Source organism: Alosa pseudoharengus, unplaced genomic scaffold, assembly GCF_046254945.1.
Source record: "Alosa pseudoharengus isolate Yale_2024_CS ecotype anadromous, Long Island Sound unplaced genomic scaffold, YU_APseudo_1.1 YU_APseudo_1.1_scf_15, whole genome shotgun sequence".
NCBI lineage: Eukaryota > Metazoa > Chordata > Actinopteri > Clupeiformes > Clupeidae > Alosa > Alosa pseudoharengus.
This window is the reverse complement of record NW_027468620.1, coordinates 15,112,336-15,137,952: the sequence shown is the minus strand read 5'-3', so window position 1 is coordinate 15,137,952 and position 25,617 is coordinate 15,112,336. Positions and strand designations below refer to the sequence as shown.

Below are 25,617 nucleotides of genomic sequence, written 5' to 3'. Positions count from 1 at the left end.
GCTCATTTAAAATACAGTATCCAAGCAGCTGACAGAGATCAAGCCATTACAAACAAAAGCCTCATCTCTGAGGAAGGAAGGTGGGGACCGCCTTATCAGTGATATATGGGTAAATAAAGAGGGAAAGCAGTTGGTCGGTTATCAGCAGAGCCGGACAGTAACGGAGTACATCTACTTGAGTACAGTACTTGAGTACAATTTTGAGGGATCTGTACTTTACTCGAGTATCATTTTTGGGGAGTACTCATGACTTTACTCAAGTACATTTTGAGAGGCAAATATTGTACTCTTTACTCCACTTCATTTCTATCCATAACTGTGAGTACCAGTTACTTCTTCTAAAAAAAAACAGGAAAAAAGAAAAATCTCAGAAACCCTCAATTTGTTGTTTCCCTCTCAAACGTGATTGGATTGTGCAGGCGCCACTGATTGGAACAGCCTATCAGCAATCACCTTCAGCTTCAGCAGTCAACTCCATGGTCAGATTTAGATAAGAGACGAAACCATGGACGAAACAATGGATAAAGACGCAGCAGGTCCATCCCGGGAATGTGCCAACCTGTGGCCCCACCTCGCCAGACTATTTCAACTTTCTGAACAAGTGAATGATAGTTTTCGCTTCAAGTGTTTCAATTACAAAATAGTATTTTGTATTTGAAATACATATTTTAAATACATGTATTAGAAATACTGCCCATCCCTGGCAAGATGGTAAAAAGATGAAAATTACTTGATTTTACTTTCAATTCCTTTTACATTCTCCAAGGTACTAACATTAACATTTTTCATAACATTTTCATACTACTATTGCAGTAGTAATGCAATATTTTAAAAAAAAATGTAGGCTACTCTTGTACTCTTGATACTCAAGTACTTTTAAAAACAAGTACTTTAGTACTTTTACTTAAGTAGGCATCTGACTGTACTTTTACTTGTACTTCAGTAAAATTGAGCAAACTGTACTTTTACTCAAGTAATAAAGCTGTGTACTCTGTCCGCCTCTGGTTATCAGTGCACATTAATAATACTTTCTAAATTTCTTAAAGTGAAAACTAGCTCTGGTCTTAAGTCAGTCTGTTTTGAGTTAAGTGAATCTGGCTCCAGACTGAACTGACTGACTAAACTGAATTTGGGAGGAAATGACTGATCATTTGCTGATGTTCTAAAATCAACTTGAGGCCCTGAAATCCAATGTCCCATTGAGTAATTACACATTATATACAGTAGATGGCGACCTAATATCTCTGAGATTCAGTAACGACAGACAAAACTGAAATCCACTGCAACTAATTTTACCACAAAAAGCAGGGCCAGGAGGGGCAAGTCAGAACCTGATATGTCATATAACAAAGTGGCAAGGCAGTACTGTACACTAGATAAAGAATGAGCATAGACAAATCATTTTTATCACTGAGCAATAGATTAACCTGATAATGAACAGAAGGTGTATGAGTGTTTGCAGCCCACAAACATTCGTTGTTTTATATTACCATGGAGTTATCTTTTATAATCAGGGGTGGCAGGTTGCTTCTCTTCTCTTTCCCCCCTCCTCAAATAGGTCCTAGGACATTTTTCTCAATTCCATTTGAAACTCTATTCTGTGGGAAACATCGCAGATATATTTAAATACATATAACATTTTTAATAGGCTTATTTAGTGCATACGTAAATTAAAATGGTTAATAGGATTAGGCTTCTCCCAGATATTTTAGTTACCACCTCTTCTTGTGACTGAAGGTTGATTGACAATCAGGCAACCCAATCGTATTACACTATGGAAAAGCTCTGCTCAACTCACGGTTTCTATTGGGTTAACTTGCTGTCACTCAAAAGTAGTGCCTGTGCCGTGAGAGAGATAACAAACTGTGGAGGGGTTTCACGAGAACGGACAAAGGGGTCGTTCCCTTACAAATTTGGTGTTAAACCCAACTTGCAGAAGACATAAACAAAAACCACACAAGGGAACCCCTCTTGAATCGATAGTCGGATATTCTAGGTTATCTGGGTTTTCTCCCGGACTATCCTATCAGTTTGGAGTTGTGGTGTGGGATGGATGATATGCGGCCTACTAGCGGCGCGGCAGCCCACCTCGGGCTAGCGTCGCTATTCCCCACTGGTCTCCAAGCTGTGTATGCGGAATGCAGGCGCTTGTATCCCGACCAGGCCAACCCCTTGCAAGTTACAGCCATCGTTAAATACTGGTATGTGTCTGTGTTTTTGTTAACTTAATGTCGTGGCCATAGCTACTTATGAAGGCAACATAGTGTTTGCAGTTGATATTGTAGCCGGGCTATTAAAACTTGCATGTAGTTTTAGCGTTATTGTTACTCTTTTGCAAATCAGCTAACAAGTTGCAAGAAGTTAGCAAGTTAACCAACTCTTCTTATTAACGTGATGGCTACCCATATACATTGTATCACCTCCGATAACATTTGCTAGCTAGCTAGTGAAGTAGACGAAAGTTAGTATAGGTACATATTAACATAAGAAGATTCCTAACTTTGTCCTTTCAGGCACCTAAGTTACGCTAAGTTGGGTCACCCACTTTACAAACTTACACTGTAACGTTAGTGGGGCAAAAGTTAGAACTTTTAACTTTCCAACACTTATTGGAATACTTGCATTTCGCTAAAAGTTGTTGACAGTGATGTTGCATCATTGCTATGCACGAACAGATGTTTGCTGTTTATGTTCAACGACTGACCAAGCACAGCACAGCCATTTCTGTGCAGCAGCCGACAGACAAGTCACTCTGTTGTTGTGCGACCTACTTTGATAATTGGTTCTAATTAATTTGAGATGTTATGACTGAATCGTTAATGTCATAGGGAATCACATGTACACACAAATCCTCAGTTTAGAGTTGGCTACAGACTGCAACGTGTTCCTGCTGTCTACCTATTGACTGGTGATGACTGCCTTTAATTTTCTATGTCTCTCTATCAACAGGCTAGGTGGGCCGGACCCACTAGACTACATCAGTATGTACAGGAACATGGGCTGTGTGGCACAGGATGTCCAGGAGCACTGGCATTACATTAGTATGGGACTCAGCGACCTGTATGGAGACAACAGAGTCCATGAGTAAGGCAAACAAACCCATAGTCATCATAACACCATTCCAACATAACATGATTCCTGGCTAGTCTGATGTATGTAGTAAAACACTTGAAGGTGTTATTGAATATGAATAGATTATGAGGTTGTCCTTAATAGAAATTCATCTTTAAATACTACTTCAAGTAAATGATTGCTAGATGCTTTACTGCAATGTTTCTCAAACTTTTTTTCTGGGGACCCACTTTTTAAAAATGATAGACTATCGCGACCCAACTTGTGACTGTTGTAGTTAACAAACTAGATCAGTGGTTCTCAAACTTTTTTTTTTCATTCCCCACTTTGATCAAGGGGGCATTCTCGAGCCCCACCTATCCCTCATCACTTTAAGAAAGTGGTAGGTCAAGCTTAAAATTGTCAAATTTATTGAAATAATGAAAAGTTCTAAATATATCCTCTTCAACAGAGTTAAAATCATCTGGTGCTGCAGATATAATAATAAATAAATACATAACACACATATTTCTGTTTTCCAGCAACATATTAGGAAGCATAGGCCATTTTACAGCATTGTACAATATATTCAATGAAATACCAACATGCTGCATTAAATGGATCTATAATCCAGTCATACTGCACTGCTGGTTGGGAAATATTTTTGAAATAAACTTTGCAGGGATGTGATGTAGGCCTACTGTTTAATACATGGGATCACAAGAGTGCCTCCAAATCAGACGTTTCAGTGATTTCGCTCAGAAATCTCAAAGGCATAGGCTACTGTCGCGATCGAGGCGCCTGTCCCATACTCAAGTTTTTTTGGTGAATGCAGTAATCTTATTTGCTAGGTGAGGTAGGTGTTTGTCTTTGCCTTGTAACTGGACATTGAACTCAAATGTATCGCTAAGATAGGCCTATATCAAATATATTGCTAAGATAGGCCAGCTTCGTCAAGAAATGTTCATTAGTGAACGTGCTTGCAGATTCAAACATGCGCCCTTCTTCCAAGAAGAGGCGACTCGGAGCTCAAACACGCGCGACAGCACTTTACCTCGGGAAAGCCACCTTGCCTCGCTGTGAAACAGTACAGCCTTTTGTTCAGCTACCATCTCTTCGCAAAGTGCGGAGAATAGACGCGCTTTTAAGGGCCGGGTTTTGATGAAATTCACCACTCTCACAACAACGTTCAAAATCTCATGTAGGTCGGGACTAACTAAGCTGCCTTGACACGAGCGCTTCCCTGTGAATAACACAGTGCGTCCATTGCGCATCGGGTGCTACCTGGGCCCAGATAAAAATAAATAAAAAAAACCTCCTGTTTTTCACGTCAGTTCGCGCCAGTAGTGGGTCGCGACCCACAGTTTGAGAAACGCTGCTTTACTGTATGGCACATGTTTGTGTTACTTTTAGCCAAGTGTAGTGGTCAAAGGACAGTTGCATTACCTGTGAGCACGCTAAGTGTACTTATCACCATGTCAAGTGTAGACAGATTCCTATTCTGTGTATGCCAAGTGTATCTGATATGGTGCTTCTGCAGGTTCTCGGGTCCTGATGGCCCCAGTGGTTTTGGCTTTGAGCTGACATTCAGACTGAAGAGGGAGGCTGGGGAGACGGCACCCCCCACCTGGCCTGCAGAGCTGATGCAGGGGCTGGCCCGATACGTCTTCCAGTCAGGTGAGGCACTGCACTGCACTGCGCAATATCTCATTATCAGTCCTGTCCTGCGTTGGAGAGCGTGTGCAATTGTCCTAAATTGCCCTCCAGTTGTACGGTTTTCTTCTCCTCCGAGTGAGAAATGGCATGAGTTAGATTGGAGAAATCACTAGCCACGTTTACATGGACACTTTTTTTAAAAATTCGATTAGAAACGGAATAAGAATTATCATATAAACACCTCAATCGGAATAAAAATGCCTGATCTTATCAGAATTTTAATCGTAATGAAAGAGGTGGTGTATACCATTGCTATTCCGATTGAACAGCCTTGTATACAGTATGAGATTGCCTGCTGTATCTTCTCAATGAAAAGTAGGCAACAATAGAGCGTACCCCATGTAAACAGGAGGCATGCTTTTTTCAATCGGAATAGTTTAATCAGAATGACAAAATAACTTTCCATGTAAACGTGGCTAGTGGTTGGATGACAAGAAGTAGTGGTACCGAATGAATAACTGAGAATACAGGCCGGCAGTTCCCACTGGAATAGGAAAAAAGCTTTTGTGGGTTGATTTATTATTTTGGGGGGAAATGTCTTTCAATATGTAAAGATGCTCTAAATGCATCAAAGCCATTTGCTTAGTGAGGGGTGTGGAGGAAGTAACACATCTGCAGGCACATACCCACAGTGCTAGCCTAGCCTCAAGCATTGTGGTGTCAGTTGTCACACAAAGCCATGGCTCACCAGGATGTTAGATAGGACACAATTGGTACTGGTGCTGGCTTGACTTGTTTTAAAGGTGCAGTCAGTGATTTTACGCGATTTCAAGCCCGTGACACTTTTTGTCACATTCAGCAATCATCTCCTCACGACCCGCTAGCTGCCCAATCCGTGAGTACACTGTAAAAAAACAGTCTCTGTAGTCAGCCCATGCTCCCTACTGGAAAACTGGAAACAAACAAAGTGGGGTCAACCTGTCCCCCAAACGTTCTCTGTGAATAAAAGGAGTTTCTCTAGGAATGAAAAGAGGGATGAGCTACCTCTCTGGTGTGTTTTGTTTGGTCCTTGGTTAAAATATAATGTTAAATGTTGGTTTGGGAAAAAGTGTCTGCTAATAAAAATAAACATAAAAAAGTGTTTATTCAGGGTCCCCGCAGATCCTTAAAACGTCTTAATACGTCTGATATTTAATTTTTGATATTTAAGGCTGTAAAATGTCTTAAAATGTCTGGAATTGTATGAGGGCAGGCATTAAATTTGAACTGGAGCAGAATGAGTGTCGTTTAGCTTACATTCAGACCTGCCAACCTGTACGCATTTTGCATTAGCTGCACATTTTGACATCGGAAGTACGCTGGTTAGGGATGTAACGATAACCGTGATAAAAATGTTGACGATAACAATGACCGTTTTCTTTTGAAATATCATAATTATCACGGTTGATTATCACGGTGTTGAAACCGTGTGTTTAATCCTTCCCAGCTTCATCCGAGCCTGCTTTTTACATACAGTAGGCCTGGTACAATGAAGCAAAATTGGTACCCTACTTATTCTGTTGTCTAATTGATGGTTTTAACTGCGAATTGGATTACACCTGATTTTAAAAGGCGGAACATTTTCACCGCAAAACTTGCACTGTATCATTTGCACTCTGCGTCTTTTTATGTTTGCGTGCACATTAAATCCATTCCGCTCACGTTATCAGAAGAACACAGTAGCCTAAAGTTTTATTTCGAACACTTACTTTGGTCTCACTCAGGGTAGGAATTTCACGGCGGCCACGTTTTTGCCCCTTGCGTTGGCCGTGATGTCCCTGAATGAATTTCTTTTACGCAGTGGAGAAAGTGACAGCGCAGGAAAGAAAGTGCGTCTAAATTCACCTATTCTTCTCAGTTGAACTACTCGCGAAGTAGCCTACTCATCACACAGACATCACAAGTATCACATGAAAGAGCTTTTTCTCAGCTTTTAAACGATGTTAGCCGCGAATTGCTGTGGTGAACGGTTCGCGAGAAACGTAAATAATATAATTAAATTTAATCATAAATTCTACTGAAGGTTTTCGTCCATCTCCCTACCCATTCCTCTCGGTGCAAAACTTCACGAACCTTTCGTTTAACACATGACAAACCATATATCAGAATAAACAGCAGACCTTACCGAACATAAAGGTGTAAAGCAGTCCCCTGTACAGTTAGCCGTTCCAGAGTAATCCACTTTTGAATTTGCAGTACATTTCGACATGCATGGATGTCTCCAAATTTGGGCTTTAAGTTTTACAATGTGTTTAAATTGTTCCACATGATTTCATAACGGGCCAAATACAAAATAAATGTTACAAATATCGCCTATATATCGGTAAATCAGAGGACAGCTGACTAAGAGTTTGTGAAAGTAGATCACAAAATGCTAAGCATGCATCTAGGCTATTTGAGTTTCTTAAAGCTGAACTGTGCTTAAATTGTTCAATACATGATTTCATAACAGGCCAAATATAAAATAAATGTTAAATATAGCCTAGATATCTGTAAATATTAGATGTTCAGATGATTTGCAGTTCTATATAATATGTCATGTTTCATGTTTTTGTAATGTTTCATACAGTGATGCAGGTCTACTGCAGTGAATAGGCTATACAACTTTGATATTTTTTATAGCCTATGTGGCCTTTGTGCCCTCCACCAAATATGCCCAACTGAAGGCCAAGTGGCCTTGCCCCCAGAATGGTGAAATTCCAAGCCTGGTCTCACTCTTTGGATCCAAATAACAGTAATAGCAACCTCCAAGTCATGGTAGGGTAAGTTAAGCGATAAGCACATAGCCAATTAAACATGAAAAACTGAACGGGACACTTTTTGAAACTATTTCAGCGTGTGTAGGCCTATCAGTGCTTGTGCAGTGCATATTGAACACACTTTTAAAAATACCGTGATAATACCGAAAACCGTGATAATTTTGGTCACTATAACCGTGAGGTTAAATTTTCATACCGTTACATCCCTAACGCTGGTACACCTTTCCTCTTTTATAAGTTTGACCTGGTGCACAGTTGGTTTTGGGTATTTATCAGCTAGCCAAGTAAGTTACGTTGTCCATGTAGGCTAATGCAGGTGGTTAAACGTAACTTTTCATAGTAGCCTAGCCTGTTTATTCATCAACTAAAGGGTAGGCTACTCGGAGAGCGCAGATTTTTGCAAATGCATCAAAAAGTGATTATTTCAGCTAAATCCGTAATCATAATGAGAGGTGAAGGCATGTGCATGTGTCGCAGAAATTACTACAATGTTAGATGGCCATGGCTCTGCAAGACTTTCCCATCATTGTGTACAGTCTGCAGTGCTGACACTAGTTATCAAACATCAGCAGGTTAAACATATGAATTTGCATTTTCAGAGCAATCTTTATTGATATGTACATGTTGTCAATTACAAATTACAACAAAAATGACAATTGGCTATTTGCTATATTAAGAATAAAAAAGAAACCTTAAGTGCTCATTTGATGCCATGAGGGAGAGTTTTGTGTTAGTTCTTAATATCAGGAACCTTGACAAAGGCTGGCAGGCCGAAACGTTGGGATAATAATTAAAGGAGAAAAAGAGAGAGTGTGCGGTGACCAAGTTTTTCTTAGTTCTTAATATCAACAAGATTTTTCAAAGAACAGAAATGTTCAGGAAGAGATTATATATAGCCTCCTGGGAACCAAGAAAAAAAAGTGTCCAACAATTTCTTTTTTTTTTGTGATTTCCTTTCTATTTAGGATTAAAAAAACATCTTACAATTTTATTTTATTTTTTTTTAAATTTTATAGCATGTCCCCTCTGGTGGACAAAAGGACCGTTTTAGTATGAAAAGGCAGCCATGAAAATAGACAAAAATGGACAAATTATGCTTTTAGTGGTATTAAATTAAGGGTAAACTTAACCAAATATAAGGGGAAATGTTATTTATCCTTCTAGACTACTTTATTTGCCTTTTTGGACAGTTGTATGTCTTTTTTTCTGGATTGTTCATTTCATTTTCATGTTTTTCTTTCATCTGCGATAATTAATTTTTTTGTCTTACTCTTCCTCGCCATCTTCTTGAGGCACAGGTTCATAGTCCTCAGCTCTGTTTCACTCACTCATCACCTGAGAGCTCCAAATCTGACCCCCCCTCATTCATCCTATACAAATTATTAATTAAATTAAAATGTAATTAAAAATGTAATTAAAAATTTCCCAAAAAAATCTAAATATTTTTGTCCTGGTGTCCATTATAATGGACATTCATAAAGTCACTATTATTTCAAAATGTAAATAACTTAACTTCTTTCAAAATTAATCATATAATTCCTGACATTTTCATTAACAAGACCATATATTGCCATCATAATGAATGCTTAATAAGAAGACACTAATTTGACTTATCTCTCCTCATAAAATGTGCTTGTTTTGATGTCAACCATTTTTGAGAAAAGACCACAGGAATTGATAGAATAGCTTAAAGGGGTATGCATCTAGAACTTATGTCATGTTATGACATAGGTCTATGGATTGGTTCTCAGGAGGATATTATCTACTGTAGTCTAAATGGATACGCTTTCAGATACACTCTCAATTTCAATTTAGGTTGAACTATAGTGAACTATACAAAAATATGATGTCTTATGTCTGTTTTTCAAAAAAGGTTCAACATAAGTTGTACTCCCGGTCTTAAAAAAGGTCTTAATTGAATTTGTACTGCATGTGGGTGTCTCTCTCACTTTGATAAGTCTCCCCAAATCCACCAGCCGCCTGTACTGTACACAGTGGGGGGAGGGGATGGAGAGTTCTCTCCTTGGGCTTCTCTTCTGGCCCCTGTCTGCAGTGCAGCTGGGGCCAATTTGAGCGTGGGTGGGCTGCAGACCTCATATGAATGCAAAATCCCCAGTCTTCCCCTCTCTCAACCAAATACACACACACACACACACACACACACACACACACACACACTATTACTAAGGGCTTTCAGATATAACCTCCGGAGTACATGCGGAGGTTTGTCAAACGGAGGTCCTACCCTTCGGATGATTCAGATATGATGCTAACCTGCGGACCTTATCCTGACCTTATACGGACCTATGTGAGAACGACATACACGCACATTACAGAACCTCCGTGTGGTTGTCGAGTGAGGGGTGGGGGCTTGTAGAGTTTAGAAGAGGCAAGATATGACGCAGAATATATGCGGCCGCTGTCACAGCTGCTGTTTGTTTACAAAGTGTATGCATTATGTAGGCTAAAGAAGAAAAATCAATTGTGCGTAGGCTAATACTTGAAGTAGTCACGTAAGTGCGCACTTGAAATTGACCTAAAGTATTTGTATATGTGCTTCGAATAAACACATTTATCTGTTTTCAACGTTATGTAGCAGAATTACTTTTTTTTTTACGGAATGTTTTGGGTGTCGATATTTTCAATCCAGAAATAATAAGGAGTATGTGTGTAAGTCTGTCCCTCCCTGTTGTGTGACCTCATGTTGTGCCTGTCCAGAAAACACGTTCTGCAGTGGCGACCACATCTCGTGGCACAGCCCCCTGGACAACAGTGAGTCTCGTATCCAGCACATGCTCCTGACTGAAGACCCCCAGATGCAGCCCGTGCTCACTCCCTTTGGGCAAGTCAGCTTCCTGCAGGTCAGCTGCAAGAGACTGTGTGTGACATACACTTCCACATAGTTTCCCATATATATGTATTTTACATGTAGAGGAATGTTTTGTCCAAAACTGATTAAATGTAAATTATAGTATTTCTATAAATGTGCAGTCACACTGTCTGAGTTGACATTGTTCTAATTGATAGATTCAAATGAAGAAGAAAACAAAAGGGACACATTTTACAAGCTGTCTGTGCTGTCTATCATTTCTACTTCAGCCATTTTCCTGTTGGCATTTCTCTGATTGTGTGTGTGTGTGTGTGTGTCCGTCCTGTCAGATTGTGGGTGTGTGTACAGAGGAGCTGCAGGCAGCACAGCAGTGGAACGGCCAGGGCATCTTGGATCTCCTACGAGGGGTGCACATGTGAGTACTGGGCCTGTTTAGAGGGAGGGCAATGTGCATGTATAACATAAACAATAAGGCAGATACACCAATTCACAGGGCTTGCTGTGTGTGTGTGTGCGTGCGTATGCGCACCCCTGCTTGTGTCTGCATTCACACAAGGGCTGTGGATTATGTTTAGGCTCCACTGTGTGTGAGTGGAGGGTGGGCATGGTGAGCACCACCAGACCACCCACATTTACTCTGCTCTCCAAGGCGTGTGTGTTTGTGTGTGTGTGTGTGTGTGTGTGTGTGTGTGTGTGAGTGAGTGAGAAAGAGAAAGAGAGAGACAGAGCAAGAGAATGTGTGTGTGGGGCAGGGCTCTACACTAAAAAAAAAATTCAGGAGCGCCCAAGTAAAAAATGTAGGAGCACAGACAAAAATGTGGGCGCACAGTCAGTTCTGTACTTAACTTACACATAATCTAACATTATACTGCAGCTAACAGTTAAACATGCCAGTGCACCAATTGCGAATATTAAGAATGACTGACAACATTTAGGCTACAGGAAACAGGATTTTAAAGATCAGTGCCTACTTTATTTTCAGTCTGTTCTATTTTCCTACATTTTGTTAATGTAAAATAATATAATACATTGCTATATTTGCATTTAGCCTGTATATCAAGTATCCTGCCAAATGTAGGCTAATTTATTTATTTGTGAATCCATCTAGCTAATCCAAATATGCCCATGGTGACCTATCTGACTGCATACTGCCTAATACTACTACTAAAACAGTCCATTTCCTCTTCCACAAAACCCAACATAGGCTAATCAAGGATATATGTTTTATACTTTTAGTTTTTATTTGAAATATCTGCATTGATGGGGGCAGTAGGCAAACGTTAGGCCTACTTTCGTTTTGCACTTCAGCTTGTATTCGGTGTAAACAAACAAGCATGCGTGGAAGCCTGGAGTTGTCAGTAGCGTTCTACCTTTGAATAAAATGGGAGTATTACAGGAGGCTACTTTTGTGCCGGTTCGCTACAGCTATATTTTGCATATTGCAGCCAATACGTCAACTGGGCTAAAAGGCATGTTAGGTTACCTTTCCTTCTCTCACTGCATTCTCAGAATCTCATCCTGTTCCTCCTATATCCAATGAATTCGGTGGATAGAAGAACTAATTTCTTCAATCTTTGCATCTTGGCTGGCTAGTCTAACTTTCCGCTTTTTCCTGCGCGCTCTTGGATTTGATAGAAGCGACTACTAGCGAGTCACAACGCGAAACTGCTAACGTTGATGGGAGGTGTAGTTTTTATGCTGCATTCGCGACGTGATTCTATGGTTTGCAACAGTAATGTTTCTCGATGTTGCGGTGTATTTTGTAGACAAACATTGATATGGTTAGAAGTCATTCGCACCAGTGCGCCTAAATATTTTCATAGTCATACCTGTCAACATGTAGCTTTCCAAAAATGGGAGATTTTTTTTCGGGGGGGGGGGGGTGTAGTATTTATACTGGATCTGTGTTTGCCTATTTAATACGTTTCATACACGTGTTTCAACACTGCATTTCGGTCGTTGCTTTTACCTTACCATTACCTTACGCATGCCAGTTATGTATCCACCAGTTCAGTGTATCAACAACACTCAATAACAGTTTATGTGATGTGTTAATCAATTAAATTCCCAACAATTTCACAACAGCTAGTTCTGGAGTAGGCCATTCAACCAACTAGCCCGCTTGCTTACGACGAGACTCCGGCTGCGCAGTCGGCACCCGCTTCCTTATTTGGGTTTTGGGTTGCCAGGTTTTAGCCAATGACAAAACCGTTGAAATTGAAACTAAGTGATCGTGTATGTGTAGGGTGTATTTCATACACAATCTGGCAACCTGAATGGATCAATGATTTTAAAATTAAGTTTGATGGCCATGCAAATTACGGGAGTTTACCGGGAGAAATAACAAAACGGGAGGGTGCTGGGAGATGACCTTGAAATACGGGAGAAACTCGGGAAAAACGGGAGTGTTGACAGGTATGGTGCGAGTAAAATGGGCGCACTGTAGAGCCCTGGACTGTGGGGGGTGGTGTGAATGCAAGGTGAGCCTGGTTTTGTGTGTGTCGATATCCAGTGCAAGCTGTGTGTGTGTGCGTGCGTGTGTGCTTGCACGCATGCTCTGGATGTAATGTGCGTGTGTGCAACTAGAAAAAGCGTAACGTCAGTCTCCACAACAAAGCTTTTCTGTTAAGCTGTGTGACCGGCCAAAGGAAGTCTGCTTTTAACCTGGCTTCCGAATAACCGTATGCAAACACCTTCCTCTCTTTCTCCCCCACAGGGCAGGGGGCCCGTGGCTGGTCACAGACATGAGGAGAGGAGAGACGATATTTGAGATCGACCCACACCTACAAGTAAGCCTTTTTTTTAGTGCATCACAGCTTCTCTGCTTCCTCCGCTTGGAACAACAAACATGGGGGTCGGGACCTCAGTCAGTGTTTTGGGAGGATAAACACCGTTGCCTTTTCTGAAGGTCACGAGAACAGCCCTGTTTCTATGTCTTGTAATTCACACATCTCTTGGATGTTATGCGGCTGGTCAGCTTTTGGTTGTGCTGGGCGGTAGCACAGATGTGTTGTGGTGTAAAACACCTCCATCTGCTGGTGTACACTATACATGGTCAAATGTCACGGATTCTTTAAAGGGACACCAGGCAACGTTTTTGTGTTAATTACTCATCTTCGTAAATCGGTATATGGTTGAATGACTCATTACAGGGCGAATGAAGACTCTCTCGCACGCCTCTACTGCCTGTAGGAAGAATACCGAAGCAGGATCAATTACATCCTGCATCCACAGCACAGAGGCAGGCTAACTAAACGCTAGCGATTGTTGCAAACGTGTGTACAATGGCAGAGCCGGCGAAAAACAGCGAAAACCCTTGACGGAAGACGCAAAGAAAAGTAAAAGAGCTTCAGACCGAGCGAAGGGGGAGTTTTGTAGAGAAAAAGCATCAGGCTTGCCTGGTGTCCCTTTAACTGTTGTTTGCAAGCCAAAAAAAATTGTGGGTCTGTTTTTGTGTACTATGAATGACATGACAGTGATGTAGCCTGTTTAGGGCAGCAACTAATGATTATTTTCATAGCCAGATAATCTGTCGATTATTTTCCCGATTGATTGATTAGTTTGTTGATGATGGCAATGTTGAAGATTATGTGCTTAAATGCTTTATATGCATATGTGTAATGTCAGCTGAGAAAATATGACCTAGATATAGGTGTTTGTTAAAGGAGAATTCCAGTGTGATATTGACCTAAAGTGTGTTGAAACATGATACCGAGTGTGAACGTACTGTATGTCTCATAGCTCATCTCGGCTTGTCCCCTGCACTCAGAAATCTGGCGCTAGTTAGCCAAAGCTACCAACAGTTTTTCGATGGGGGTGCCTCGGGCATCGGCCTAGCCATGCAAATAAATCACTAGCTCCATACTTCATTGGTAGACTTCCGAGGGCCTTGACATTTAAAACGAGACATTGAGAACTTTGAAAAAGCACTGGTAGTTTATTTACAAGACGATTTATACAGACAGTACCTTGAGTAAGTTTACCGTTTGCCGCCATCTTGAATTTCACGGTAAGTCGAGCAATGAGTACGAATGAACAGGTATGACAAGGTATCAGATTCCAAAAATAGTACCAGCAACTGGAATCCATGCATTTCCACGGAATTATTTTTGGAAAGTGATTACAGAATTCCACCTTTGCGTTTGACTGTCGTATCGCCCGCCGTGTGCGGTGGACTTAAGGCTCCCTAGATGTTTTGGGTAGAAAGGGAAAATTAGAAAAGAAAAAGATATTTACATCCAGTTTTTAAAAAAATTTTTAACAATGTGTAATAAGCAACATCACTATGATATGATAAATTGATTAAACCTTACACTACTTGCACAAACCATCCTCGGGAAGGAAGAAGCCGAAAAACCTGACATGGAAGTAAGGTACACTATGCAGGTTTTTTAGCTTAATATACAATTTTTTTAGCTTACTTTACCTTCATTTAACAGCTTCAGAGTCATTGGAATGGTTATATGACTTTTTTCGGGTTGAATGGTGGCCGTCTCGCTTCCCCCTAGTGCCTGTGAGCGGAAAAACCACCCTTGCAACTGTGGGCCGGCGGGCCGACGGCCTCAGTGTCAGGAAGTATAACGAGTGTAACGAATTGCTTTACTGCATTCAAATACACATACACGCCAGGCACCAGCTATAAAAAGGTAGCGATGGAGTTTTTCAGACATTCGTCATGACAAAGCCGGCGAAAAAGAAGCAAAAACCGAGAAAACAGTAAGGAAATTGCCAATACTGCATAGTTTACCTTTAAGAGAGAAAGAACAGTATATATGACAACAGTACATGATTTGTACTTGTTTGCTCATAAGTGGGTATAGTGAAAGAGCATATCATCACACAACATTCTGATACCTATGCCGAAAAATTATAATGACCATGACGGTGACGGCCCCCACAAGGTTTCATTCCAAAAAATCCGGCCCACTACCTAAAATGAGTTTGATACCCCTGATGTACTGTAGGTGATTGTGAAATTTGACAGTGTCTCTAGATTTGCTATGATGTACATGTGTTATTTTTGGTGTTGAGAAGTCACTTAGCAACCACTGAAAAATCAACACTCAGACTGTTCTGCACTTTGAAAGCAGTGTGATATTATATTTAATGTAGTGTTGTGTTTTTAAGTGCAAGCAAACCAAAATCCAGCACCTATTCCTAGTCTCTCAGTGCTATACATGTTTTGCAAAAGAAAGAATAGAGGAAAGATTTAGATTGTGATTTGAAGGATTGTCATATAATCTGTGGGCCAGATCGCCCACCTTTAACGGATGGTGTAAATATCAAACATCATGGCATTTAAATGTGTCTGTACCTTATGAATGTTGTGTCATTTTGTGTCTGAGGTTTGTATGTCAGGGTTCCATATGTAAATGAGGGGAGAAATGTGTGTTAGATTGTTATCTGTGTGTGTGTGTGTGTGTGTCTGAGTGTGTGTGACATTAGCACATGAGGGCTATGTATGTGATGTTCCTGTATGTGTGTGTGGCATTTCCAAGCAGGAGCGAGTGGAGAAGGGCATTGAGACGGACGGCTCCAACCTGAGTGGCGTGAGCGCCAAGTGTGTGTGGGACGACCTGAGCCGGCCGCCAGAGGACGAGGACGACAGCCGCAGCATCTGCATCGGCTCACAGCCCCGACGCCTCTCCGATAAAGGTGGGTCACACACACACACACCCCCAGGCTTGTCTTTTCTCATCGTTCTAATGCCCATCTGTTGTGCTTCTCCACAATAATGATGCTTCTTTATCGTTGTTGTGAATCGCTCTTTATGTCTCATGTTCAGTGTTGAATGTAATGTAGGTCATCATGTATTTGCTTTTAAGGATGGCCCTGTTCTGTCTGTGGTGGTGGTTGGAATAAGCTCTTTAAATTCAGATGACTGGGAACCCATTTACACCGGAACTAGCTTAGATGTAGCATATGGAGCAATCTGAGGACGCATAAGCCCCTGACTGTCTCAATGTGTGTGTGTGTGTGTGTTTGTGTCCACAGACACAGAGCAGATCAGAGAAGCCTTGAGGAAAGGACTAGAGATCAACAGCAAAGCTGTGCTCCCGCCAATAGGTGGCCAAAGGCAGAACCACGATCGACCCCAGTGAGTTCTCTGTTTATTTACATGGTTACATCGTAACATTAGTTTATTTCTTTCCCCATTTTGTTAAACAGGACAGCATTTCATTCTCCACCCAGTGTAAGGTGAAGCACAGCAATTATGAGGGCATTGGCGTCGTAGTGTGGACTGATATTAGACCACCCGCATTCATGAACACCGAGCTGCGCAGCTCTGATATCACATCCTGTGTCCCACCCAAATGACATTGATGCTGGTCAATGACTCATTTTTTCATACTTATTCCATCATGTCCAGCACTGGAGTAGTTACATGTTAGCCTTTGTTTCTCTGGGGTAACAAGTTTATTCTGTTCATGATTTGGCCCATATTCGGTCTACAGCCTGCTAGCAAAGAAAAGACTTTCTCATAGAGTATGTGGTGTGCGTCTCAGTGACTTCCTAATGCTGAGACAGGATTGGCTCTTGCTCCATAGGTGTGGGTAAGGGGATTGGCTGATTCTTCCCCTGTTAAAGTACTTAGCCGCTTTGAGATGGGGACGGCAATGGAGTTAGGGACGGCGTCACCCAGTAGACTTAAAAGACTAGCTTATGAAAGTTACCAAATCATAATGAGTAGTTTACTTACTTACTGACGTCAAAGTAATCACTCAAAGTACTATAACAGTTGACCGTTTTGTTTATAGATTTTGATAAAGTTCAAAATAATTATGCTGACCTTATTCATTTTAGGTTCTGAGAAATGTACATATCTGTATGAGGAGGGGATCCACCAAACAGTATTGTTAACCATGTAGTGGCAACAACAACCATTTGCCTTGAGAGAGTGTCCCAGGGGAGGGGAGCCAAGCTGCGTGGGGTCAGACGCAAGCTCCTCACAGTCGTCTGAGGGCTCCTGACCTTTGACCCCGGCCAGCTGGTCTGGACAGCCAGGGACAGACACATCATCCTTCATCACCCGTGTAGCGGAACTACCCTCATTATACGCTTACTCATCCCACGCAGTCCTTATCAAGAGTCCAGCAGACCTAAGTAACTCACCTCAGACACAATAAATCAAGCAGTGCAAGCACAGCACCCAGACCTCTCCTCTTTTAGTTTATTGAAGATAATTTTATAAACAGTTAGCGTCACCTTGTGGTCCTAGTTTTGCATTCGGCTATGTGAAATGTGTCGGCCCGTCAGTCACAATTGAACAGTAGTGGTCTCAGTCGTTCCTACAGCACTAGTGGGTCATAGGGACAGACAGAATAAATAGCCAAGAGCTCATCGCTTCTCTCTGCTTTTGGCGGCTCTGCCCAAACATCATGGCTGTGAGGATGACGTGTGTGCGCGCGAGCGAGAGGAAAACGCTGACACCTGCACTTTTAATCTCATAATACATTAATAACTCAGACTTATTAAAAACCCCTGTAGCTCCTGTGTGAGCGAGTGTGGGGGTGAGGGTGAGAAAGAGAGATGCGTTAATTAAATTCCTCTGATTTGCCTGCTGTTTGTGTCGAAGACAGCAGCGAGACACACACACACACACACACACAGACTGTATCTCAGCCCAGAGATAGGCCTCTTTCTTCCACTCTTCGTGCCTTAGGTTACTAGACCAGGGCCAGGCTGTGATTAATGCTACTGTTACCACAAGAAACTTGATAATACCAGTCATGTTTGTAATTAAGACAGGACTGAGCCAGTGTGTGTGTAGGATGGGGAGGGTGTATGTGCTTTCATGCCAGTCTGTTTGTGGTTATTAAGATCTTCATCATAGATAGAGACCACTCTCTGTGTAGGGTCACTGCAGAGATGTCATGTGATGGGTTTCTGGTTTAGTTAAGTTGCTGTTTTCTAGTGGCAAAGTATTTGCTGTGTGTGTGTGTGTGTGTGTGTGTGTGTGTGTGTGTGTGTGTGTGTGTGTGTGTGTGTGTGTGTGTGTGTGTGTGTGTGTGTGTGTGTGTGTGTGTGTGTGTGTGTGTGTGTGTGTGTGTGTGTGTGTGTGTGTGTATCTTTGTGTTTGGAGCTGGGCTCCATAAAGGGCTGTTTGGCAGCAGACTCGCAGTCCTCTCCTTTTCTCCCCCTATTGATCGCTCTCTGGAAGCCCCGTTCGCCTCAGCACAAGGTTGTATGTGCATAATCCCTCTCCCCACCACACAAACGCACTCACTCATTCACTCCCTGTGCCACACAACACACACACTACTATCCTGTCCTCATCCCCACCTCCTACTCTCCCTGCTGGGATGTTGATCCTAGTGTGTCCTCCTTTGTCAGTGGCAGAGTTTCAACACACACACACACACACACACACACACACACACACACACACACACACACACACACACACACACACACTATCCTCTAACATACAGACACAGCTCCCCATTCCACAATCAGCCCACTCTCCACCCTCACCGTGATGAAGATGGCTGCCACTATGTATGAATCTGAAAACCATGGCGCTTTCTAATCCTCCAATCACATGTGAACTAGCTGTGGGTTGCCTCTAGGGATCCAGCTAATTGTGTGTGTGTGTGTGTGTGTGTGTGTGTGTGTGTGTGTGTGTGTGTGTGTGTGTGTGTGTGTGTGTGTGTGTGTGTGTGTGTGTGTGTGTGTGTGTGTGTGTGTGTGTGTGTGTGTGTGTGTGTGTGTGTGTGTGTGTGTGTGTGTGTGTGTGTGTGTGTGTGTGTGTGTGTGTGTGTGTGTGTGTGTGTGTGTGTGTGTGTGTGTGTGTGTGTGTGTGTGTGTGTGTGTGTGTGTGTGTGTGTGTGTGTGTGTGTGTGTGTGTTGAAAGTCTACCAAACCTGAGTTATCACACCTCCGGTCATGTCTGCTGTGGAGGGATCTGTCCAATTAGTGTCTGGATGGTGTTGGGGTGGAGAGAGAAAAGTAACAGCCTAGGCTTTGGAGACTGTCTGTGTGTGTGTTTTATTTTAATACAACAGAAAAATGACCAGAGGCTTGGGGTTATGTATAGCAATTTCACGACAGAAAACACATGAGATATCTGGATTATATTAACTACTTTTCCATTCCATTCCCAGCAACACAGAATGTGAAGGCTAATTACAGTCTAAAGAACTGGGGCCTTTTACTGTAAACCTGAGACTGAAGGTCCCACTGTGTTCTTTGATCCATCCTCACCAGAATTATGGATCCCTGAATGCCACATTTCAATGCAATTAATCACTCCGCAACACCACCTCAGCAATAATAATGTTACTTATTAGTAACCTGTCTAATGAATCATGGTGTATAGTGGTTCACTCCACCTGAGCTTTATAAAGGGGATGGGTGCAGTAGAAGTAGACGGGCACATTCTGTGTTTGGCTGGTTATGTGTCCTGAGGTGTTCACGGAAGGCCAGATTGGTGTGTTGGCAGTAAAAAAAAAAAAAAAAAAGGTTGGTTGCAATAAATGCCATAGAGAATCTATGAGCCTTTCTCTTTTTTTTTGGTTCTTCACTGTGGTACAAACCTGCCCCCTAATTTCTCCATAGACAATCACTGGGACATTTGCCGACCCAGCAGGCTTCAAGGTAAGAGACGACCCAAAATAACCCAGTAAAACAAAAAATGACTGAAAGGTCACTGTCTTTCTTTCACTTCACCCACCCTCATGTTCTCTTTTTATCATAAATCTGTTCAAGTGGTTTGTTTATAAATTAGGATTTCATCTTTTTATTGAGAGGGAAAAAAAGAACATGTGTTTGGTTCATGTACTCCTTCCAATGGAGATCTTGAACCCAAATGTTAGATAATACACCCAAGCTTGAATCAGAGAGACTGTAGATTAAGATGCTGGTGTTACATTCTTTTAGTTTGGATATTTATCAGTGGTCCTGTGGCGTGATGAGCTGTGTGTGTTCGATAACTGTGTTGTGTGGACATGGTTGAGGCCTGTGTGTGTAATAAGTGTGTTGTGTGGACGTGGTTGAGGCCTGTGTGTGTTCGATAAGTGTGTTGTGTGGATGTGGTTGAGGCCTGTGTGTGCTTCCCATGGCCCGTGTGTCCGTTCAGGATCCTCATGTCCACGCCCTCCTCTCTCACAACCAATGAGAGTTGATCTGCTCCACGACCCTCAGGAGGTGCAAGGGCTTGTTTATAGGTTAATCATGCTGCGCTTCTCTCCTTTTTTTACCCCTCTCCCTCCCTTTTCTCTCTTGTTGTCTTTGTCCTCCTCCTCCTCCTCCTCCTCCTCTCCCACCCCTCGTTCTTCCCAGAAGCCGTAAAGACAGCCTGGAGAGCGAGAGCTCAGCAGCCATCGTCCCTCACGAGCTGGTACGCACGCGGCAGCTAGAGAGCGTCCACCTCAAGTTCAACCAAGAGTCCGGCACACTCTTGCCCCTTTGCCTCAGGTACGACAACCTCCAAGGTCACCTTGAGCTCAGACATTTGAGTAAACACCCACTGAGCTTTGAATATTACATTTCACCCAGTCCCTTTAGTGCCGGTCACACCTCAGCTTCTACAAACCCATTCCGGAGTTAGCCACGACAGCACCAGGCAAAGTTCAAAATATGGCGTAGTTCATATGTGTACTGCCTTCTACAGCCAGGATATGGTGTTTTTTGGTTAGTCCCTAACACAATGTGTACAACTATGGACAACATTGATGTATAGGACTGCCATTCCATGTGGAAATTCAGGATTGTGTGTGTGTGTGTGTGTGTGTATGTGTGTGTGTGTGTGTGTGTGTGTGTGTGGAGGAAGAGACGCGAGTCAGCGAGTCCCCACAGAGAGGCCTTTGTTTTGAACAGAGTGTGTGTACCGGGGCCCTGCAGTGTGTTCCCTTGGCCACCTCCACCACAGCACTTTAGCCCAACTGTTCTCCCCTCCCATCAGATAAGCCCAGGCAGCCACAAACCCACTCAGCAAAGGCAGTCCAGATAAACCCATGGTCACAGCTCCCAAGCATTTATCACGATTTCATTCCTACGGTCAAGAGCGCCTCGCCTCTAACACCCCGCTGTCTCTTCCTACGTTTGCTTGCTCCGCAGGGGTCGGCTGCTTCACGGGAGACACTTCACGTACAAGAGCATAAACGGAGACACGGCCATCACCTTTGTGTCGACCGGCGTGGAGGGAGCCTTCGCCACGGAGGAGCATCCGTATGCCGCGCACGGCCCCTGGCTGCAGGTCAAAACAATAGCAACTCCTCGACATCCTCTGAATTTCTGCACTCGACTCTTATCCTTCTGTGTTTTTAAGAGATCCTGTCACAAGGCTTTCATCTTAGTCCTTCCTCCACCCAGTCCCTCATCCCAGCAGCAATGTAGCTGTAAGTCTTGCAGGCGAGATAGAGGAAATGATTATCAGCCAAGTGGGATTCAGTATTATTAGTGTGGTGCTCCTGTGACTGCCTGGAACAGGAGTGGTGATTGGGGTGGGTGGGTGGAGGGGAAGGGGGAGACGGTGGAGAAGCTTCAGGGTTCGTGGGATTCTGCCCTCTTACTTTCCTGTGGGGTTCGACAGTAGAGCTAGAGGCTATTAATGGCGCACAACACTAGAATTTAAGAAGTGGCTCCTCCAAGTATTTCTTCTACTGACTTCACCCTCCATTATGAAATGGGTATCTTTTTATCTGTTTGTACATTCACCATCGGTCTCGGCATGGAGACTCAATCAATGACGTCTGTCTAAGTGTCAAGACTGTATCACAGGCTCAGGCTATCACCGACAGCTAAACAAAAGAGTTGAAATCACTATCGGCCTGTATCTATTAATTGATTATGTCTGGTTGTGGAGGCTACCTGAGACACAGAGTAGGGTGTTATCAGATCTGAAGTGTTTATTTTGTGTGTGTGTGTGTGTGCGTGTGCAGATCCTGCTCACAGAGGAGTTTGTGGAACAGATGCTGGGAGAGCTGCAGGATTTGAGCTCTCGCGAGGAGGTGGGATGTCTCTCTATCTCTCGCTCTTTTTTTTTTGTCTCCGCCATTTCCCTTTCAAATGTTTTGCGTGGTGGTCAATGCATTAACAACTTTGATTTTCCTTTCAAATTAGTTATGCTTCACACGCTGCTACATACGTCAGGCACCATCTGTTTAAATATTTCATCAGGCAAAAAAAAAATAAGTGCCTCCCTTGCTGTTTATTAAAAATCGTTGCCACAGCAAGATGAATGATTTTCTTTGCTTGTTTGCTCGGTCCAGCTGAGATTAATGCCGTCTCCTTTGACACAGACCAAGCTGCCCAAGGAGTACAGCTGGCCGGAGAGGAAGCTGAAGATCTCGGTGCTGCCGGACTCTGCATTCGACAGCCCTCTGCAGTAGCCCTTCTTTCCTCCTACCCCTCCTCTTCCTCTGTATTGCCCTTGGGGCATCTGCCCATCATCTCCTGAGGCCTCCTAACCCCCCCCACCCCAATCCAGCCTACCCACTCCAAACCTGCCTCTGCCCTCTGGCTATGGCGGCTCTGCAGCTGTTGGTATTATAGGAGAACTGGTTTCATAGAGGGGCTCTACATCCCTCACTCCCTCCTCCCCATGCACACACACCCTTTCACCTCCCCTCAGCTGTTATGCCTCTGGCTGCGTGAACATTGCTGCGTTTTCAGACCCCCCCCACCCACCTCCCAGTGTGCATCTTGTAGGAAGGGATATATGTGCAAGAGTGGATCCATTCTGATGCTGGACTGCCTGTAGATTGGAGCACTGAGTCATTGCTTTTATAAAGGAAAGAAAGCTCACAGGATCTACCCCAAGTGTCAAGTTAAAAACACTACTTAACTATCAAAATGTATCAGATGGCATAAAACGTTAATTATGAACGGTTTTTTTTAATGTGTGTCTGTGTTTGTGTGTGTGTGTGTTTTTTTTTTTTAAATGCAGATGTCATGTTACTGTTCCAGTGTCCTACCCAGTCCTTGAAGTGAGAAACTGAATCACTGATTGGCCAGCCTTTGCAGTCTAAGAAGTTAAATATCCTGGAATAAAATTGAGTGCTTATGGGTCCCTGGTCACATTCCATATAGTATAGGGAAGAGTTTTGTAATGTAAGCAGTGTTTCTGAATATACTGACAGTATTACTGAAAATTCCTTGGCAGATTCTGTATTTTATTTGTCCCCAATTCCTATTTTTGCATCATACCAAAGGTGTTAAGACCAGGGCAATTACTAAGGTACAGTATATCTAATAAATGATAACAGCAATGCTAGGATTGTAACGTCATGGTAAACTACGCCAATGCTAGTTACATTAGTGCTTCTCAAAGTAGATGAGTGTCCAGGTTGTCAAATCTTGTCCCTTCAAGACATGGTTAAGAAATGAAATTATGTTTTCCTATTTTTATACAATCATGTAGTTTGGATACAAAAGGCACCAGTTACCTTGAAAGATGTTTTTGAGGATACAGATTGTAATGGTTGTAATTTTCTATTGCCACAAAGGGACTCTGGGTAAGGGAGGGGGGAGCGAATCCTTTGTTTACATTGAAGAATCTTTCTTTGCAAGGATCCTTAGCTGCTCCAACAGGATTCCACTGGCATGAGAGAATCAGAAGTCCTCTGCATCCATAGACATAAATCAGACATTACGAGAATACCTGAATTCCTAGCATGCAGATGTGCGTCACTGTTTAAGTATCCTTAAGTGTCCCCCATAATGGCAGTGGCCTTGCTGTGGGACCAAGTCTTGGTATCTGAGTTACTTTGGTGCCTGCATAGCTGTACCAAAGTCAGTATTTGCCCATTGCTAGTTATTCTCCTTTTCCATGACATGTATGATAATGTGAGGGACGAAATGCTAAAGTAATGTTTAATGAGAAATTTGTCTGCATTATACAAACCAGTGACACAATCATTGCATTCCGTGCCTTTTTGTAAAGAGAAGCAGCAAAGGGCTTGTGGGCACAATATTCACTAAATATTCTTATGTTTATTTTCCCATGGTTATGTCAGTCAAAAAAATACTGTTTTGAGTTTTAGATTTTTTTTCCAACAGAAAAATGTAAGTATAGGCCTACTGTTTTTATGTCAAAACAACTGTTTGTAATCCTAAAGTGCATTATTTACATAAAATAAAAATAAAAAACAATTGTTTCATTGTGGTGACATGATTGATTCACAATCCACTGTGTAGAAATGCAGAAAATAGGTGGATGTTCTGACATCTTTTCTCTTCAGCGCTGGGTGGTTCCTGTCAAACACGTGGTCTACGTCGTCTCAGCTTGTCCCGTCAGCCCAAGAATACCAGCCATGCTGAGGTCTTAATTAGTCTGTGACTCAGACCTTCACGATGAAATGTGAGACTGATGGAGGGAATGCGTGGCTTCAAGAAGAGAGAAGTAGAAGCCAGCAGAGTTACCATGATCCTATAGTGCCAGAGTTTTAAGTTAATTATTGGTAGGCCTACACATCCAAAACAATATATTTCCATAAAACTCACTATTCTCAAAAAATACTATTAAGAAGGTCATATTGTGTTTTAGTTATAGTCTCTAAGCTGTCCAGTAGGGAATCAGGCATTAAAGCCACCTGTGCTGAAATTCCGCTGGCAAAGGCTGTGTGGGGCAAGGGAACAGAGCCAGCCACAGCCAGTGGGCATGAGAACGCTTCTCTTTGGAAATGTGCGTCACAAGGCAGGAAAGGTTTTACTACCCCAAGTCTGCTCTTGAAACCCAAAGCACATAGGCCTAGGCTAGCCTCCCAACACCATTAGTCTAAGCATGGTTGGCCTTCGTAATCTTTCTTTGAACGAAGCAAGAGTTGACTAAATATCTGAAACTGCTACACAATGGATTAAGAAAACATTGTGTGCCACATCTTGGGTTCTCTGGCGTCACAGCATTGAGGGAAACCTTCCCTACTACACGTGAGCGCGTGGCATGGACCGGTCCCGACCAACAGAGCTTGCCCTTTTAAATTTCCAGCTGCTCTGAACTCTAAATTGTATCACAGAGTGTGGGTGTCACTTTCTTCAAGAATTCAGACTGCCCTTCTTCATTGGAACCTTGTTAATGCCTTGCGCTGCTGATCATGCCTGAAAGAAAATTCTAATTTCCCCAGGCTCAATGGGCCTATTCGATTCTATATGAGAAAAACACTGAAGCATGTGATTGTAGCCTATAACAGACTAATGTAAATCATATCACCACATATTTGTTTGATTGATGTTATTTTGTCATGTAGGCCTGCATCATTCAGCTAGATGCGTAGCCTAGGGCTGATAAAAAAAAAACGACCGGGGGTGATGGCCTAATCAGACTTTTAACAATGTTTTAAA

At 42.6% G+C, this 25,617-nt stretch overlaps 1 protein-coding gene across 6 annotated transcripts; it reads left to right on the top strand.

The window, feature by feature from the left end:
* The first annotated feature begins 1,852 nt into the window (after positions 1-1,852).
* sufu (suppressor of fused homolog (Drosophila)) lies at positions 1,853-24,429 on the top strand. 6 transcript variants are annotated; one of them, XM_076285700.1, is made up of 13 exons: positions 1,853-2,201; positions 2,950-3,084; positions 4,592-4,728; positions 10,224-10,366; positions 10,665-10,750; positions 13,052-13,124; positions 15,837-15,990; positions 16,330-16,432; positions 19,894-19,932; positions 20,617-20,751; positions 21,394-21,532; positions 22,218-22,286; positions 22,578-24,429. In XM_076285700.1, the coding sequence occupies exons 1-13, from the start codon at positions 2,050-2,052 to the stop codon at positions 22,665-22,667; spliced, it is 1,455 nt and encodes a 484-aa protein (XP_076141815.1). In that variant the 5' UTR covers positions 1,853-2,049; the 3' UTR covers positions 22,668-24,429. The 6 variants fall into 6 exon arrangements, with proteins under 6 accessions (XP_076141815.1, XP_076141814.1, XP_076141813.1 ...); XM_076285699.1 differs by having other exon boundaries at positions 15,834-15,990; positions 20,620-20,751; XM_076285698.1 differs by having other exon boundaries at positions 15,834-15,990.
* The last annotated feature ends 1,188 nt before the right edge of the window (positions 24,430-25,617 follow it).